Genomic DNA, 17382 nt, shown 5'->3' on the forward strand with positions numbered 1-17382 from the left:
AAAGCAGTTCGGATGCCCCAGCCCCGCATTTGGGTGACAGATGGTAAGGAGCAGCCACTTGTGATGTGGATTTGTGATAAGAAAGAAAAGATGAGAATCACACAGGATGGGAGACCTCAGAGGACAGTTGGTGATTCCATTGTAAACGTACCTAAGACATGACGTTCTGTTCTTCCCGTCTGTGGTCCTCATACCTGTGTGCTAAGCGTAGGACTCCCTCGGGTCTGAGCATCAGTACTGGAAGGGGAACGTCAGGCTCCTGCTGCCCCACAGTGAGACGGGCAGACCGAAGAGAACCTGTGAGAGCCAGCTCAGAGACCGGCAAGCCCAGCCACAGGGAAAGAGGCCAACGGGAGCTTGGGGAAGGGCTGTCCTTTGCACCAGAAACATGTAATGGTGCAAGCCCCAGGGAGGGCTCTTTGGCTGGGTTCCCAGAGTGTGAGCTAGGAACAAGATGAGGGGCCTCCCACTCACTAGCCACTGTCATGGTGACCTTGTGAGGCAGATGGTGGTGGGAGTTGCCCACAAGAGCACGACAGGAGGCTTGTCACCACTGTGACGATGACTGTTCTGGGATCCAGGGCTCGGGGGGGGATCCCAGAGGGAGGAGAGATGTGTGACCATGACTGTTCAGGGATCCCAGGGCAAAGAGGGATCTGTCACTGTGTCTGTTCCGGGATCCCAGGGGGAGGAGAGATCTGTGACCATGACTGTTCCAGGATCCCAGGGGAAGGATGGATCTGTGACCATGACTGTTCCAGGATCCCAGGGGAAGGACGGATCTGTGACCGTGACTGTTCCAGGATCCCAGGAGGAGGAGGGATCTGTGACCATGATGGTTCCGGGATCCCAGGGGAACGAGGGATCCTGCCCTCTTTTTGCTCAGCTTTCACCTTTGTCCTTTTAGCTCTCCCCATTACCACTCAGGATGAGACTGAGTGAGAGAGCCAGGTTACACCAGTGAAATCGTTACAAGATGAGTGTGCACCACCCACAGCATCTTCTTGTAATTGCAGCTGAAGAAATCTAAGAACCAGTGTTCTGGCCAAAGTAGGGAGCAGCGCAGTGTCCTGAATTGGGTAAGCAGCTCCAGCTTCCTGCCTTTGCAGATTATTACAACCTGAGACTTTTTAAGAAGTACAGAGTATCCTCTAAAATTTGAGAAACAGATGGTCAAATAGATCTTTGTTAGCTCTTGAAGTTGTTATTGTGAAACAATTACTGCCACTTAGAAAGAAACTTCTATTGAAATAGCTTTTAAAACAAAGTAAGTGCTTTAAGAAATAGCCAAATCAGCTTGCTCTTTAGTGGTATTTGTTCTGGGGCCACACTATGGCCAGCACTCACTTCTGCTTCTGGCTGGGCTGTTATAAGGACTAGACTTTAACATCCCTCCATGAACAACGAGAAAAGGGGCAAAATAAATGGAACAACTGTTTTCAGATGTTGGACGATAGGTAGCACAGGGCTGTGACCCTTGAAAGAAGGAAGACAAATGAGGCCAGCTCTAGGATCCCCCTGGCTCTCTGCCTGAAGGCAGTTTCTGGGCTTCAGGCACAGGGAGGGGGTGCCAAGCAGCTCAGTAGCCTTACGAAGTTGAGGAAACAGGAATTGGAGTTTGAGGAGGCAGAGAGGACTGGCAGTGTGGGGCAGAGTCCAGAGTAGGGGAACAATGCAGAAGAGAGCTCCAGAAATCTGCATAGGGATTCTCTTGAGTCCTTACCGTGTACCAGCCCATAGATGTATGGAAGAAAACTTCACAAGTCCAGGCAAAGGGAAGACAAACAAGTTGTAAGTGGAGCCATTTCCAGAGCTCTCACAGGATGGGGAGATCTCCAAGCTCCAGCCAGTCAAGGTGATGCATCCTCAGCGCTCATGTGCATCCAGTGGAGGCCCGGAGAGGTCACACCTTACTAGTAGGGCTGAGTGTTTCTGAAGTGAAGGCCCATCTAGACTTACCCTAGAAAAACTTAAAAACAGTCTTTGAAATGACCAAACAAGGAACCTAACTGCCTACCAGTACAAAGCCCTACAGGCTAAAAAGCAACAAGAAAATTTCAACAAAATATTTACAATGTCTGACGTCCACTTGAAAACTACAAGACATCAAAGACAGGAAAATGTGATCCGTAACCAAGAGGAAGATCAGTCAATAGAATGAGGCCCAGAAATGGCAGAAATGAGGAAACAAGCAAAGACATTTAAAAACTATTATGACCATATTCGAGTATTTAAAGAAAAACATGTATATAACAAGAAGAACTGAAAATGTAAAAAAAGAACCAAACAAAACTTCTAGAGATGAAAAATGCAATATTTGATAAGGAAAACTCATTGGATGGGATTAACAGCAGAATAGAGATGGTAGAAGAAAGAAGAAGGAACTTGAAGACCCAGCAAGAGAATTCATCCAGTGACGCACAGAGAGAAAAGAACAGAGAACTAGAAATCAGCCTTGGGGACCAGGAAGGTAGTATCCATCAGTCTAACAGGAAGAGAGGAGAGACAGGGACCAGCAGAAGTATTTGAAGAAATAATGCCAATTTTCTCTAAATCCAATGAAAATTCCTAACTCATAGATCCCAGAAGTTTACCCCAAGCAGCAGGATAAACACACACATGCGTGCGTGCAAGCCAGGGAACATCATAATCAAATTTCTGAAAATCAGTAGTAAAGAGAAAATCTTAAAAGCAGTCAAAGGAAAAATAAAAGACATATTACCTAAAGATGAACAAAGATATCAGTTATGATGGACTTCTCTTCAGAAACTGTGTGAGCCAAGGACAAACGATCATCGTCTTTAAATTGCTGAAAGAAAAAAGCTGTCAAAATAGCATTCTATACCAAGCAAACATATCCTTCAAAACTTAAGGCAAAATAAAAGCTTTTGCAGATAAACAAATCTGATAGAATTCGTCACCAACTGACCTGCACTACAAAAAATATTCCAGGAGATTCTTCAGGCTGAAGGAAAGTGATACCAGGTGAAAACCTGGGCCAACAGAGTAGTGCAGAGAGGCAGGAGTGGTGGGTGTGTGGGTGAAAGAAGTCAGGTTCACATTTCTCTTTAAAAGAAAACTGGCTCTTTGAAGCGTCCATAGTAACAGTGCATCATGCGGTTTGTGATGTGTGTGGAAGTGAGGTGTCTGACGGAAATGGCACAGATGGTGGGAAAGGAAAGGAAGTGTACTTGTGTGAGGCTCTCCTGCATGAGGCCGTATGATATCTCGAGGTAAAACGTGATAAGCTAACAATGCACATTGTAGGACAACTAGTTTTAATAAAGACCTGATCAAAGAGGCAGTGAGGGAAAAAAGCATATTGTAAATCATAGAACAACCACTTGAAAAAACAAAAAAAACCAAAGAAGTGTAGCCAAAAGTGCAGCAGTGGAGATAAAGTGGAATAAAAAACAGGAACCCAGGGGCCGGCCCTATGGCTGACTGGTTAAGTTCGTGCACTCCGCTTTGGCGGCCCAGGATTTCACTGGTTCGGGTCCCGGGCGCAGGCATGGCACTGCTCGTCAGGCCACGTTGAGGCAGCGTCCCACATGCCACAACTAGAAGGAGCCACAACTAAAATATACAACTATGTACTGGGGGGATTTGGGGAGAAAAAAGCAGGGGGGAAAAAAAACATGAACCCAAAAGTAGGAGAAAAGGAGGAAAGGGTGACAAAGGACCAATAGGACACGTAGAAACAATTTAGTGAGAAGACACCTTCAAACCAGCCATATTCATAGTGACATTCAATGCAGCGGTCTAAATATTCCGTTAAAAAGCCGACTGGAGGAAAAGGCAAGACTCAGCTCTATACTGTCTACAAGAAACCCAGTTTAAATATAAAGACAGAGATCAAGAAAGCTGGAGGCTATATTAATATCAGGCAAAGGAGGCAACTAGCCTTTTGGTGGTAAACACGGTGTAATCTACACAGAAGTCAAAATATAATGATATCCACCTGAAATTTATATAATGTTATAAACCAACGTTACCTCAATTAAAAAGAATTATCAGGCAAAGTAGACTTGCCAGCAAGGAATCTTACCAGAGATGAAAGGGACATTCGTAGTGATGTGGAATCAATCAGGAAGACATGACGACCCATATGAGAGAGCTGTAAAACACACGAAGTAAAACTCACAGCAACAAAAGGAGGTCCAGACACTTCCATGGTCTTAGCCGGGACTTCAGTGCTGCTCTCTCCATCATGCAGGGCAGAGCATCTGTGAGCTATGCAGGGTTAGTGCGTCACTATAACCACCTTGACCAAATTGGCATGTTCAGACCTCTCTGTATAGCGATGGCAGAACACACCTGCTTTTCAGGTGCATATGGAACATTCAGCAAGACAGACCACATATTAAGCCATAAAACCAGTCTCAGTAAATTTGAAAGGATTGAAATCATGCAGAATATGTTTCCAGACCACAAGAAATTTACACTGGAAATCAATGACAGAAAGATACCTAGAAAAATATCCCAAAATTCTGAAAATCAAAAGAACACTAAATACTGCATGGGTCAAAGAAGATATCACAAAGTAGTGCTTAGAAGGTTATGCCTTTAAGTGCTTATATTAGAGAAGAACATTGGTCTAAAATCTGTGAACTACACTTCCACTTAGGAAGCTAGAAAAATAATAACAAATTAAATCCAAAGGTTATAGAAGGAAGGAAATAATAAAGATAAATGTGAGAACGATGAAATAGAAAAGAGAAAAGTACTACAGTAAAACAATAAAACCAGAATCTGATTCTTTGAAAAAATGTCCACAAAACTGACAACATCTAGCTATACTGATCGAGATACAATGAGAGACAGTACAGGGGATAACTATCAGGAATGAGAGAGGGGCATTGCTCCAGGAGCTGTAGATAATGAGAAGACAATAATGGGTTAATAAGAGCAACTACATGCCAGAAGTTTGCCAAGTTAATTTAGATAAAATAGACAATTTCTGTGAAAGACCCAAATTACCAAAAGTGATTCAAGAAGAAATAGAAATGTGAATAGGCCTATATGTATTAAAGTAATTGAATGTGTAACTTAAAACCTTCCCACAAAGAAAATTACAGGCCAGATGGCTTCCCTGGTGAAGTCTACAAAACCCTTAAGAAAGAAAGAATACTAATCCACCCAAACTGATTTTCAAAAAGTAAAGGATGACACAAGACTTCCCAGCTCATTTTATGAGGCCTGCATGATTCTGACACCAAGACCAGACAGAGACATTACAGGGAAAGAAAACCGTGGACCCATATCCTTGAGGAATAGAGACCAAAAAAATCCTTAAAACATGAGACTATCAAATCCAGTGATGTCTGAAAATGGTACATCCCAATCTAGTGGGTGTTTTCCTAGCAGTGAAAGGTGGGTATAACATTAAAGAATCAGTATGCTGTATTAATAGATTAAACAAGGAAAACCTTGTGATTGTCTCAATAAATGCAGAAAAATTATTTAACAAAATTGAACACCCATTCATGAGTAAAAAAGAAGAAGAAGAACCCTCAGCTAGTTGGGAATAGAAGGGAACTTCTTCAGCCTGATAAAGGGAACCATGGAAAACCCACAGCCAGTGTCTCACGTAATGGTGAAAGGCTGCTGCCCACTCTTACCACTTTGTGCCACATGGTGCTGGCAGTCCTAGCCATGTGAGAAAGCGGGAAAAAGGCAGGGGGTCAGACATACAGATCGCAAAAGAGTAACACTGTTTTTATTCACATACCACGTGATCTAGTATGTACAAAATCCTAAGTACCCTACAAATAAAAAAACCACTAGAAGTAAAAAGTGACTTTAGCTAAAGCCCAGGATACAAGGTCAATATAGCAACTCAATCATATTTCTCTATATAACAATGAGAATTGGGAATTTCAATAAAAAATACCATTTACAATAATAGCATCAAAAGCCATGAAATACTTAGGGATAGACTAAACAAAATACCTGTGCACTGAAAAAACTCATGTCAGAGAAAATTAAAACCTAAATAATGGAGAGATATACCATGTTTGTAGATTGGAAGACTCAGTGTTGAGATGTCGTTTCTTCCAAAATTCATCTATAGATTTAACAGAAACCCATTCAAAAATCCCACCCATCTTTTAAAATTGAAATTGAAAATGAAAATTTTCATGGAAATGCAAAGGATACAGGATATCCAAAGCAATCTTGAAAAAGAACAAGGTAAGGACTTAAACTCCCTGATTGTAAGACTTCCTGTAAAACTGTGGTAGTCATGACAGTGTGTGGTTGGTGTAAGGACAGACAGATACAACAGAGGAACCGAACAGACACACGCGCACATGTGCATGTTAATTGATTTTTCAATTAATGCAAAGGTTCTAAGGTAATTGAAGGGGAAAGGATAGTTTATTCAATCAGTTGTGCTAGCCATATGGACAAAACCGTTACCTTATACCAAATACAAAAATTAATTCAAAATCTGTCATAAGCCTGAACATGGAAGCTAAAACTACACAACTTCTAGAGGAGAGCATAGGAGAAAGTCTTTGTGGTGCTGGGATTGGCAGAGACTTCTTAGATAGGGTACAAAAAGTCCAAACCATAAATGAAATGAATTTGATAGATTGGACTTCATCAAAATTTTAAAGTTTGGCTTTTCACATGACAGTGTTAAGAAGATGAAAAGATAAGCAAGCCACACCTGGAGAAAATATTTGAATACGTATCAAGGACTTATATCCAGAATATATAAAGAACTTTACTACCCAATAAGAAGAAACAAATAAGCAAATAAAAAAGCCAAAATACCTGAAAAGTCACTTTACAAAAGGAAATATGCAAAGGGCCCATAAGCCCGTGAAAGATGCTCAGCATTCTTAGTCACGAGGAAAATGCGAACTTACACCACCTGAAGATGCTACCACCTGTTCACTCAATGACCAAAGAAATGTGGAAACCCACCGAGGTCAGGTGGTAGGGAGGATGTGGAGCACCTGGAACTCTCACACACCGATTGTGGGAGTGCCATTCGGGGCAATGCCTTTGGAAAACAGTTTAGCAGTTTCTTACAAAGTTAAACACACACTTACGATACAACCCAGCCATTCAATTCCAAGGTAAATTGTGCAAGAGAAACAGAACCATCCAAGCCCCCAAAGAGCTTAACGTGAATGTCGGTAGCAGCTTCGGTCATCACGTTGGGAACAACACACTATCCATCAACAGACACATGGAAAAGCAAATGATGGTGCGGCCGTGTAATGTGGGACTCCTCCACAGGTGAGACAACTACTGGTATACACAGCAACACAGCGAATCTCAGAAACATCTCTTTGGTTTCTGGAAGGACCAGACATCAGAAAATACCTAGTGTGTTCTATTTAAGGGAAACTTTAGAGATGACCCATCTAGTCGATAGTGACAGCAGATCAATGGATGCCCAGGGCTGGGGCCAGGGGTATTTGGGGTGATGGAGATGTTCCATATACGTGGATGTATACATTTTCTAAAAGCCATTGAAATGTACACTGAAAAATGGGTGCATTGTATGGTACGTAAGTTACCCCTCCATAGAAGTGGTTTTTGAGGTAAAGGCTCTCCTGTGCTGAGTGTCACCCAAACTGCTGGGAGCAGCCGTGGTCTCGTGCAGGCTTCTGGTGACCGTCAACCTTCTGCCCAGATATTCTGTTTCTTTCCTGCCCCGTGATCACCCTTCTAGTCTCCCAGTTTCTAGTCTGTCACAGACAAAATCAAGAAGAGCCCAAGCGGGAAAGACACCACTGTCAACCTGCCGTCCGTCTCGTGGCCGTTGCAGATCCCTGCAGGATCCTTGTAATTCTTCCCAATTTACTCGGCTCTCTTAATTGTTCTCCACTGTGGCACTTAGCAAGTCCCAGGGGAGGCCATTACCGTAGACAGTGTCCTGCCAGCAGACCCCAGGGCCTCTTGGAAGGGCCTCGAGAGCCCTGGGGGGGCGGGAGGAGGGGGTGCAGAGGGGTGAAGGAGTTATCTGGGCCTCGGCCTTCCCACCCTCCTCCCAACCGGAACTGCCTCCACTTCAGGCCTGCACTGAGGTTTTGTTTGGAGAAATAGTACCTCAACTTTAAGTGTATAGAACAAACCCACTTCTGTTTTCTTGGCTTATGAGGGGTTGTTTGGTCTCTGGAGAAGGCTGTACGTCTCACACACGCTTTGTAGAGAAACAGTGGCCTCCACCCTCCTTTGCTAAAGGCAGGCCGCCAGGTGGCTGTGGCGGAAGCAGCGGAGAAGCCAGCCACAGACGACCTGCAACAGAGGGGGCCCGGCTGCCTCCCAGGGAAGCTCCGTGTGCATAGCACGCGGCAGGCTGGTTTAGCGTTTTCCTGCTGTTTCCGAGTTTTTGTTGTGGTTGCTAGATGGCTGCCCTCGTAGAGAAGCGCTCTGGACTTGGTAGCTGATCTCCCCTCTCCCCTCACTGAGCTTCTGTCTTAATACTAATAGTTTGTCTTTGGTGCTTTTTTCTAGGTGGGCGATTATATCGTCTTCAAGTAATGACTGTCTACTTCCTGCCTTCTCATCCTATATTCCTTATTTCCTTTTCTTTCCTTTTTCTGTCCAGGGTGACAGGGGTCCCCAGAACCATATTAATAGGAGCACCCCTAGTGGACATCTGTCTCATTCCCTAACTCGAAGGGAATGGGGGTCATTTTTCTGCTAAATAGAATCATTGCTGTGTCTTTGAAACCTTGATCAAGTTACAGTTTTTCCCTTATCTTCCTGATTTACTGAGTTTTCATCATAAATAGGTGTTAAACCTTATCAGATGTTTTTCTGCATTGATTAAGATAATCATATGATTTCTTTGTCTTTTCGTTTATTAATGTGGCAAAATATGGTGGTAGACTCTTTGATGTTGGTCCAGCCTTGCGGTCCTGGACGAGTTTTCCTTGATGAGGATGTATTTTTCATACTTGTTTGATTTGATTTCCTAATGTTTATGTACAGTTTTTGCAGCTATATTTATAAGTGAAATAGGCCTGTAAGCTTTTCGTGTGTTGTCCTTATCTGGTTTGGGAACGTGGATTACTTTACCTCATGAAATGAGCTGGGCAGCTTTCACTCTTTTTCTCTTCTCCTGAATAACTTGAGTAGGATAGAAATTGAGTGTTCCTTGAAAATTGGGCTTTGAAAATTCAGTGAAGCACCTGTCAAGTCATCTGAGCCAAGGGTCTTTTGGGAAGGGAAGTATTTGATTAACTTTTCAATTTCCTTAATAGTTACTGGACATTTCAAATGCTATTTTCTGGTGCTTGTTTTGGAATTTTCCATTTCATCTAGGGTTTATTAATTTCCTAGTGAATAGCTCCTGATAACACTCATTTCACCCAGCTGTCCCCCTGCCGTGTTCACTTGCTCTCCTTTTTTGGGTCGGTCTTGGCAGAGGTTAACCTCCTTCATGTCTGCAGACAGCAGTTTGCGTTGTGTTGATTTTCTGTACTCTTTATTTTCTTGGGGTTTCTAAGTTCATTGAAGTTTGCCTTTAACTTTATGATTTCCTTATTTCTTGTTTCCTGAGTTTCGTCTGTTCCTTTCTTTCCAACTTCTCACGTCGGAAGTTTAGCTCATCTCTTGGTAGTCTTGACTGTTAGTGTTTCCTGACAAGTGTATTTAAAGCTGTGTTTCAGCCATGTCCTACAAATTCTGAGAGTTCTGAAAATCTCTTAATTCATTCCATGACTCGCTCCATCACTCACGGACTAGTCAGCCTTACGCTGTGCGGTTTCAGAGCAGGACGGGTCTGAGGGGGCTTTGATGTTGGTTTGTAATTTTATTGCATTATGTTTGGAATGAATTGAGACTCATGCCTCATACATGGTCTGATTCTGCGTGTGGGCTGTGTTGGCTGGAGAAGGAAGTGCATTATGTGCCCATTAGTTCAGCCATGTGTATGTCTAATAACTCAATCTAATTAATTCCACTGGCTAAGTCTTTGCCATCTTGGCGTGGCTTTGTGACCACCAGGGGTGAGTTAAAATCTTCCTCAGCGGTGTTGAGTAATCCATTTTCCCTGCAGCTCTGGCAGTGCTCACTTGATAGGTTTCAACATTGTTCCTTTACCAGTACATAGAGTTCTTCTTTGCCTCTCATGATATTTTTGCCCAGTTCTGTTTTAGTTTTTTAATTTCCACTTTTATGTGTCTTTTGTTTTAGATGGGTCTTTCACACAACATCTTGTTGGATCTTGTTTTCTTTTTTTAAATCCAATCTGAGAATTTTTTCTCTTCATTAGTGAGTTTAACTCATTTATATTGAATTCTCATCTATTGGGCTTAATTCTCCCATATTATTTATTTCCCAGTTTCTTTCTGCTTCATTTTTCTACATTCCTGCTTTTGCTTGGAGAAATCGAGTTTTCTTGTGCTGTTTTACAAGTTACATGTTCTGACTCTGTCCTGGAACAGTGTCTCCAGCTCACACCCGTGTCCCCACAGCCACGTGGACTTCTCAGGCTTGTTCCCTATCACAAGGCACGTTCTTCATACACTCCCCTCCCCTCAGCCACCCTACCCCAGTCATAGCAACAGTGTCTGGAATTCTCATCTTGCCTTGTTGCGGGTCTCTGTAGCTTCAATTTCCCTATTTCCCAGGTCTCTTACAGCTTCCTCTGGATTTCTCTCCTTAGTTAAGCTCTTCTTCCAAGAGTGTTTTCAACATAGATCCTTACAGAACCAGAATTTTTATCCCACTTGTTTAAGAAACCCTTGTGCCTGTATTCCTGTATGTGTTTAGAGGTTTGTGTTTAACCCAGGTCAGTATGAAGACGTAGAAGGGTTATGTGTGAGTTTGGCCTCATCCAATTCTGTCCTCCCGCTGCCTCCTCTAAGAATGCCCCTCAGTCCTAAAGTAAGCATAGTGTCACTGTGGTGGGAAATGAGGGACTTGTTCTTTTAACTTGGGAAGGACAGTAAAAGAGATTTTCTGGGCATTGGACGTTTAGCTCTTGTGGCCAGGCTTCTTGTGAATCGAGGGTGCGACCTGCATGCTCTGGGCACCATCACATGAACTACTCTACTTATATTTTAGTTTAAAGTAGGAGCCAGTTACATTCCTGATATACAAATTCCACACACAAGCAAGCAGGAGACCTCGTCCTCTAAAATCCACACTGCTGTCTTAAGCTTCCCATGGACCCTGCTACAGACACATGGATTTCATGGTTCACACTGTAACCAGGGCCGACCCTGCTGGTCCACGTGGGGACTGAGGGAGCCCTTCGCGTGGGCAGGCAAGACCAGTCACCCACAGAGAGACGCCCAGTTCAGGGGGTGGGGACATGGGTCAGGCGTTCAAAACAGGTGCCCTTTTCAGTGTTGCCCACAGGATGCCTGACCAAAGAGCCAAAGAAGGCCATTCTTCCTGCCAGCGACAGCAGCTGCAGGTGATGGGCTTGGCCATTTGCTCTCTACATGCTGCACAGACAAGGAGTTTACCTGGCCAAGCGGTCAACCCATGGCCTCTGACTCTCAACATGGAAATAGCTCACTGCTCTGATTTTGTATGCCCCCACGCCAGTGTAGACAGAAGCCAGGGAGGCACGTAGGACTTGGGTGGAGTGGCAGATCTCCATCACTAAGGGAGACAGAGGCTGTGCCTTCACCAGGAACACTGGTGCCTTTTCAGACATGAACTTCCATCCCTGAGGTGCAGAGTGACGCTGCCTAGGCACCCGTGCAGTGACTCTAGGCCTTGGAGCCAACCCCCCTTTCTGCAGAAGAGCCTGTTCTGGAAGTGTCCATCTGAGAGCACCCAACAGCACAGCGCAAACTGAGGGCAGCCGAGGCAGGAGGGCAGTTCTAGAGGAACGACCTCCAGCCCAGGGGCCACACGCCGGCCCCTCCCAGGGGGAGCCCATCTCTGGGCAGACACCAACCCTCCAACTTACAGTCCAGGGGACAAGCACTGTGCCAGAACTGGTGTGGGTATCTTCTTCAGGCCATGGCAAGCAGCTGTTGCCGGGGGCGTGGAGCAGGGTGCTGAGGCTGCAGGGGAGCCTGAGATGGCCACCTCCACCCAGACCAGGGCCATTCGCTCTCACCCCTGCAGACCAACTTCTCCACCCGTCCTCGCAGGGCCCTGCCATCTGCTGGCTTCTCCATGGTGCATCTGCCTGGGGGCCTCGTGCCCTGTGGACCAGCCGAGGCAGTGCAGCTGGAAGCTGAGCAGCAGCTCCGGGCCTGGAGGTGCTGCCTGCCCCAGGCCTCGTGGGCAGGGGATCTTCTGGGCAGGTGGACTGCTTGCAGGCCTGCATGTCAGTCAGTCAGGGGAGGAGATGAACGGGGTACACCCCCACTGTGGAGGAAGAAGCGTAGATTCACCAGGTTTCTTTATGTGATTAATTTATGCAGCCACCCCCTGAGCCCCAGTACTGAGACCAAGAGGTCCTGAGCCTGGCCTTATCTCCCAGCTGAAGCTGATGCCATGGGCCCTTTCTTCCATAAGGAGCTGGGAAGATGGCGTAAATTACGCTTGTGGTGTAGCATGGACGCCGTGGTCTCCATGTAACTTGTTTCGGTCACTTCCTCTGGGCAGCCTCCGATGCACGTGCTGTCCCTCGACTTGGGTTGAAGCTCCATCACTTCCTGTTGAGGAATCTGGGGGCGGGGGGGGGATGCTGAGAGTGTGGTAGTAGTAAGCAGGGCGGGGTCCCAGGCCCCTGGGCTCAGATGCTACACCACCTCCGTGTCAGGAAGGGGTCACCACTGTCCCTGAGTAGGGGCCAGAGGATGAGGCAGGTGTGTGTGCAGAAAGCTTCACCTAGAACCAGACCTGGCACCGCATTAGCCCTCGGCAAATGTGACGCTTCTCCTCCCGCAGTCGGTCCAATAGCAGAGGACCTGGAGAGGGAGCTTTGAGCTCCCAGGGGCCTATCTGCGCGGTGGCAGCCATGCTGCTGCCCACTGGGCTGAACTCAGTCAGGGAGCAGCAGGGAAGCTGTGGAGAGCTACCAGCCATGCAGTGGAGTCTGCGCGAAGCTGGCTCCCAGCCAGGCCATGCTGGTCAAGGCCCTCCGCTCTATCTCCAGCGCAGCCTGGAGCTCTGGCTGGAGTCTGCGTGTGGCTCCTTCTGGGGGAACCAAAAGCAGCCCATGGGATTCAAAGGGTCATCGCTAGACCTCCAGAGGGTGATTTCAGGGTCCTAGTGTGGTGTGGGGAGGCCTCTGGCCAGGCTCACAGCACCTTGAGCAAGATGGGCAGCTTGTGTGCACGTGGCCGATGGGCAGCCCTCCAGAGGGGACCACGTTTCCCTGGAAAAGGAGAGCATTGCATCACTCACAGTTGTCCTCTCGCCAAGAAGAGCAGAGGACAGCCCATTGCAGTGTGGCCTGCCAGTCAGCACTCCTGGCTGGGGGCATGTGGATGGGTAGCCACTCCATATGAGGATCCCTGGAGGTGTTTGGAGGGCTGCCTAGAACTGTGAGCCAACTTAGCCGACCCTGGAGTGGGGCCCCCATGGGCCCCTTTTGAAAGTGTATCTTTCAGGGATTTTATCTTGTCTAGTTTTAGGCATACATCTCTATGGAAAAAAGGTATATCAGAATCCACCCCCTACCCCTCATCTGCTCACCCAGGCCCTCCTGACTGTCCCCACACGGCGCCTTACAGAGGACACATGCTGTCTGAACGCAGCCCAGGCACTGATCACCGGGTCCCGGCCACATCCCTCCAGCCACCTGAAGCCAGGCCATGGCTCCCAGACCCCAGCCCGTCGTTGGCACCTCCTTTCCCTTCTGGGGCCTCGGGGCTTCTTCCCACCATCACCTCTGCCCTCCAATCAAGGGAGCAAACCAGGCTTTGTGGCCTGGCCTCCACCTTCAGCTGCTTCCCGGACCCTCAGCTCTCCCTCTTTCCTGACACTGCCTCCTGGCTCTCCTGGCACCATCTTCTCCCCACATGCTGGCGCCCACATGCCTGCTGCCCACCCACCCTGCCCTTAGGCCTCTCCCAGAACCTCTTTTCTGTGGAGCTGAGCCTCAGGGCCCAGAGAGAGGGAGTAGGGCCCACAAGGAGGGCAGGACTGTCTCTCTGGGTCCTGCCCACCCACTGAGGCCTGCATGCCCACCTTGGACGATGCAGCCCCCAGACAAGGGCAGAACCAGCCTCTCTTCAAGGTCTCTGTCCACAGAAGCATGTCCCCTACATTCGCTTCCTTAGGGCCCAGATGTGCTCTCTGGGGCCTAGCAGCACTTGTCGAGGCCCAGGCTGGGACCACCTTGGGCCACACTGAAAGGCATAGCAGACAGGCCTGGGTGAGCTGAGAACTAGGGAGGGGGAGCCCCTGAAGGTGATATTAGGCAGGAACAACTAGGGGTTGCTGTGGGGAGTTAACCTCAGGAAGGAAGAGATGGAGTGGGGATACTGGCCTGTTCACCAGGGGCTTAGTCCGTGGCCAGTGCCCCCAGCCAAGGCCAGGAGTGGCTGCGGGGTCCTGAAGGATACAGGGTTTCCTGCCTGCCCCTTCTCCATCCGGCTGAGTTAGAGTCAGGCAGGGGAATGTCCACCTGGAACCTCAGCACCCAGGGCGGCAGCAGCTCCCTGCAGGGTCGCTCAGGGCAGACTCTGGCTCCTGGGAAGCAGCCTGCAGTTCGGGAGATTCAGGGCTGGGGTCGGGGGAGGGAGCTCACATCCACCGTCCGTGTCTACCACATGCAAAGGCTTGGAGTTCCATCCCAGCAGTGGTGGGAAGCCTTGGGAGGTTTTGGCAGGGCAGGAGAGTGTAACATAATCTAATTTGTAACCACTAATCAAAAGGGGGTTTGAAAGGAGGGGTCTGGAGACCTGGGGTGACTTCGTCCCATTTGAGAGTGTTGACTTCGGTGGTATGAGAGGCTCCCTTGGAGGCAGGAGAGAGGTCTCAGTGGAAATGAGGGGCAGTCAGCACCCAGGGTAGTTACCAGAGAGGAGCTGGAAGGAGAGGGGAGACACAAGGACTGACTGGGCCCTCCGAGGCCACAGAGAGCCTGAGGAGGCCTTGCCCCTGTGCCCAAGGCCACAACTAGGACTTGAGTCCTAGGCTGTCCCCCAGCCCCAGGGAAGGCTCTGGAGAGCCAGGGAAAGCATGGGCTTGGCGGCCCTTTCTCAGGAGTATAGCCACGTCCCCAGCCCTCTGACAGCCCTCCGAGGCCCAGGCGGCGTGTGCTCAGGTCACCCTGATAACCAGGTGCAGCCCTTTCTGCTCCCTGGAGCCAGGTAGCCTGGAGGGCAACATGGATGGGAGCTGCACCAGCACTGCCCCTCTGGGAGCCCCCAAGACTGAGACAGGAGACTGACCCACGTCCACCCAGATGCTGGTCCACAAGACCCTCCCAGGCTCAGGAGTCATTACAGCCACCCAGAAGGTGACAGGGAAGGGCAGCCACCGACAGCACAGACCCACAGCGCCTGGGTAGTGTCAGCCCCCAGAGGGAGCTACGTCCGGGAGGCAGGGACCCGGAGGTCTCCGGTGCTACTCCCAGGTTCATAGCCGGGAGGCCGTGGGCGTCTTGCTGAACCTCCCCCAGAGCCAGAGCTGGCCCGGCAGCGTGTGCCAGGAAGTCCTGCACCCGAATCGTTTCCCTGAGGCCGAGCCAGAACCTAGTGCAGAGAGAGTCCCCAGCTGGGGAGAAAGAGAGGAGCAGCGAGTGGGCAGGGCCACGCTTCTGCAAACCCGTCACTGGTCGGAGCAAGGGCCCAGCTCTGTCAGTTAGGTGGGAGACCAACCACATCTTGGTCATGGAGAGTGTCCTGGGGGCATATGGGCCTGACACGTCCAGCTTCAGCTTCGCGTCTGAGCCAGGACCGCCCCTGCCCTGGAGGCCTGTCCTGGAGGAACTGCCCTCCTCAGGAGGGCTCTGTGGGGAAGGGACAGAAGCCTGGGGCCAGGAGGCCAACTGTCCTGTCTTCCCAGTCCTCTCCCTCGGCTCAGAGGCCCCCGGCAGGCAGGCGGTCTGCGGGAAGCGCCTGCCTGGAGCGTAGCAGCGTCACAGGGAGCTCGGCCCCCCATGCAGAGGCCTTGGGGTCTGGTCTAGTGGCCCTTCCCCCAGCCTCACCTTCTCTGGTAACCCCCCAGGCAGCCACTCCCTGGGGAGGGGAAGGACGAGCTCTGGGGACACCCATGGACTGACTCCCTGAGAGAAAGGGCCAGGCCCTTGTGCTGTGGGGAGAGACCCCCAGCATCACAGTGGTCAGTGGGTCACAGCAGCCGTTGCCTTCCAGAAGGAAACTAAGTGAGCAGAGGCCACAGTGGCAGGACAGCTGCCCAGAGGTCAGGGCCTGCAGGATCACTTCTGGAGAGATGCAGGCTGGGAGACTGTGTGCGGAGGGGTTGGTCTGGGGCTGCAGAAGCAAAGACGTGTGTGTTCTCCTGAGGAGGGAAGAGCAGCCGTGGCCAGAGGAAGCAGAGAGGAGCATGATGCATCCAGAGCCCCACGTCCTCACCCCTTCAGGACCCGAGCTCAGCGGCTGGGGGTCAGGGGGAGAGCAAGGCCTGGCCACAGGGTTGAGTCCAAAGGCAGCAGGAGGGAGTCCAAAGGCAGCAGGAGGGAGGCCAAAGGGCGTGTGACCCTGGGGAGGCTGCAGGGAGAACAGCAGTGGTTCCAGGTGGCCCAAGATGCCAGCGGGACAGAGAAACCACACCATGAGAGAAGGGACCCAAGGTGAGGGCCAGGGACCCACAGCCCAGGGTGCTGGGACACTGCCCAGGACGGGAGGATGCCAGCAAACCCACAGCATGTGCCACGGGCGTGTGCTTTCCGAAGCACGTGCATTTTCCCAGTCCCCCAGCTCCACGCCAGCCCTGACGCACGCCCAGTCCACAGCCCCATTCTGTCCCTTCAGAGGCTGTGCAGCTGACTGGCCAGCCCATCCCTGTCCTCAGGTCTTGCCCGGGCCGGTCCCTGCCATCCAGTACACCCTATCTGTGCCAAGCGCGTGGGGCCCTCTGCTGGGTGAGCCCTCCCGACCTCCAGGCCCAGGGTGGTGGGCTCAGTGACACTGGGCACATCCCCCGCATGTGTCTCCCGTGGCGCGTGCGAGGCTGGTGCCCTGGGGCAGCATTCCTTTCCAGTGCCGACAGACCCTCCTGGGGCTCCAGAGACCCCGGCCCTACCTGCTCAGCCAGCCCACGAGGGAGAGCCGCTCCTGAGCTTGCATCTTACAATTGCTTTCTGATAACATCTTTTTTTGTTTTCTTACAAAAGAAATACATTCTTAATTCTAAAAACTTGGAAAGTAGAGAAAGCTGGAAGGATGAAGAAAATTATCTATGATGCTCTAGGACAAAGATGGTTGCTGACAATATTTTGGCATGGCTGCCCTGGTGTGTCAGCCTGTACCTGTGGCGTGGGGTGCAGCTCCCAGGCCCTGGGCCTGTGCCTGGCCATGTTGTCGGAGCTGC

At 49.5% G+C, this 17382-nt stretch overlaps 1 protein-coding gene across 8 annotated transcripts in view; it reads left to right on the plus strand.

Moving 5' to 3' along the window:
- CCDC57 (coiled-coil domain containing 57) overlaps positions 1-17382 on the plus strand; it is a 120966-nt gene that overhangs the window by 102050 nt on the left and 1534 nt on the right. For 2 of the 8 annotated variants that reach the window (XM_070559619.1, XM_070559617.1), the window contains one exon: positions 1017-1079. The exons of the other annotated variants lie outside the window; for them this stretch is intronic. In XM_070559619.1, the coding sequence (XP_070415720.1) occupies positions 1017-1030 (14 nt within the window). In that variant the 3' untranslated portion in view covers positions 1031-1079. The remainder of the gene's footprint in view (positions 1-1016; positions 1080-17382) is intronic. 8 annotated transcript variants of the gene reach the window in all.

The sequence above is a fragment of the Equus przewalskii genome, chromosome 10 (genome assembly GCF_037783145.1).
Source record: "Equus przewalskii isolate Varuska chromosome 10, EquPr2, whole genome shotgun sequence".
NCBI lineage: Eukaryota > Metazoa > Chordata > Mammalia > Perissodactyla > Equidae > Equus > Equus przewalskii.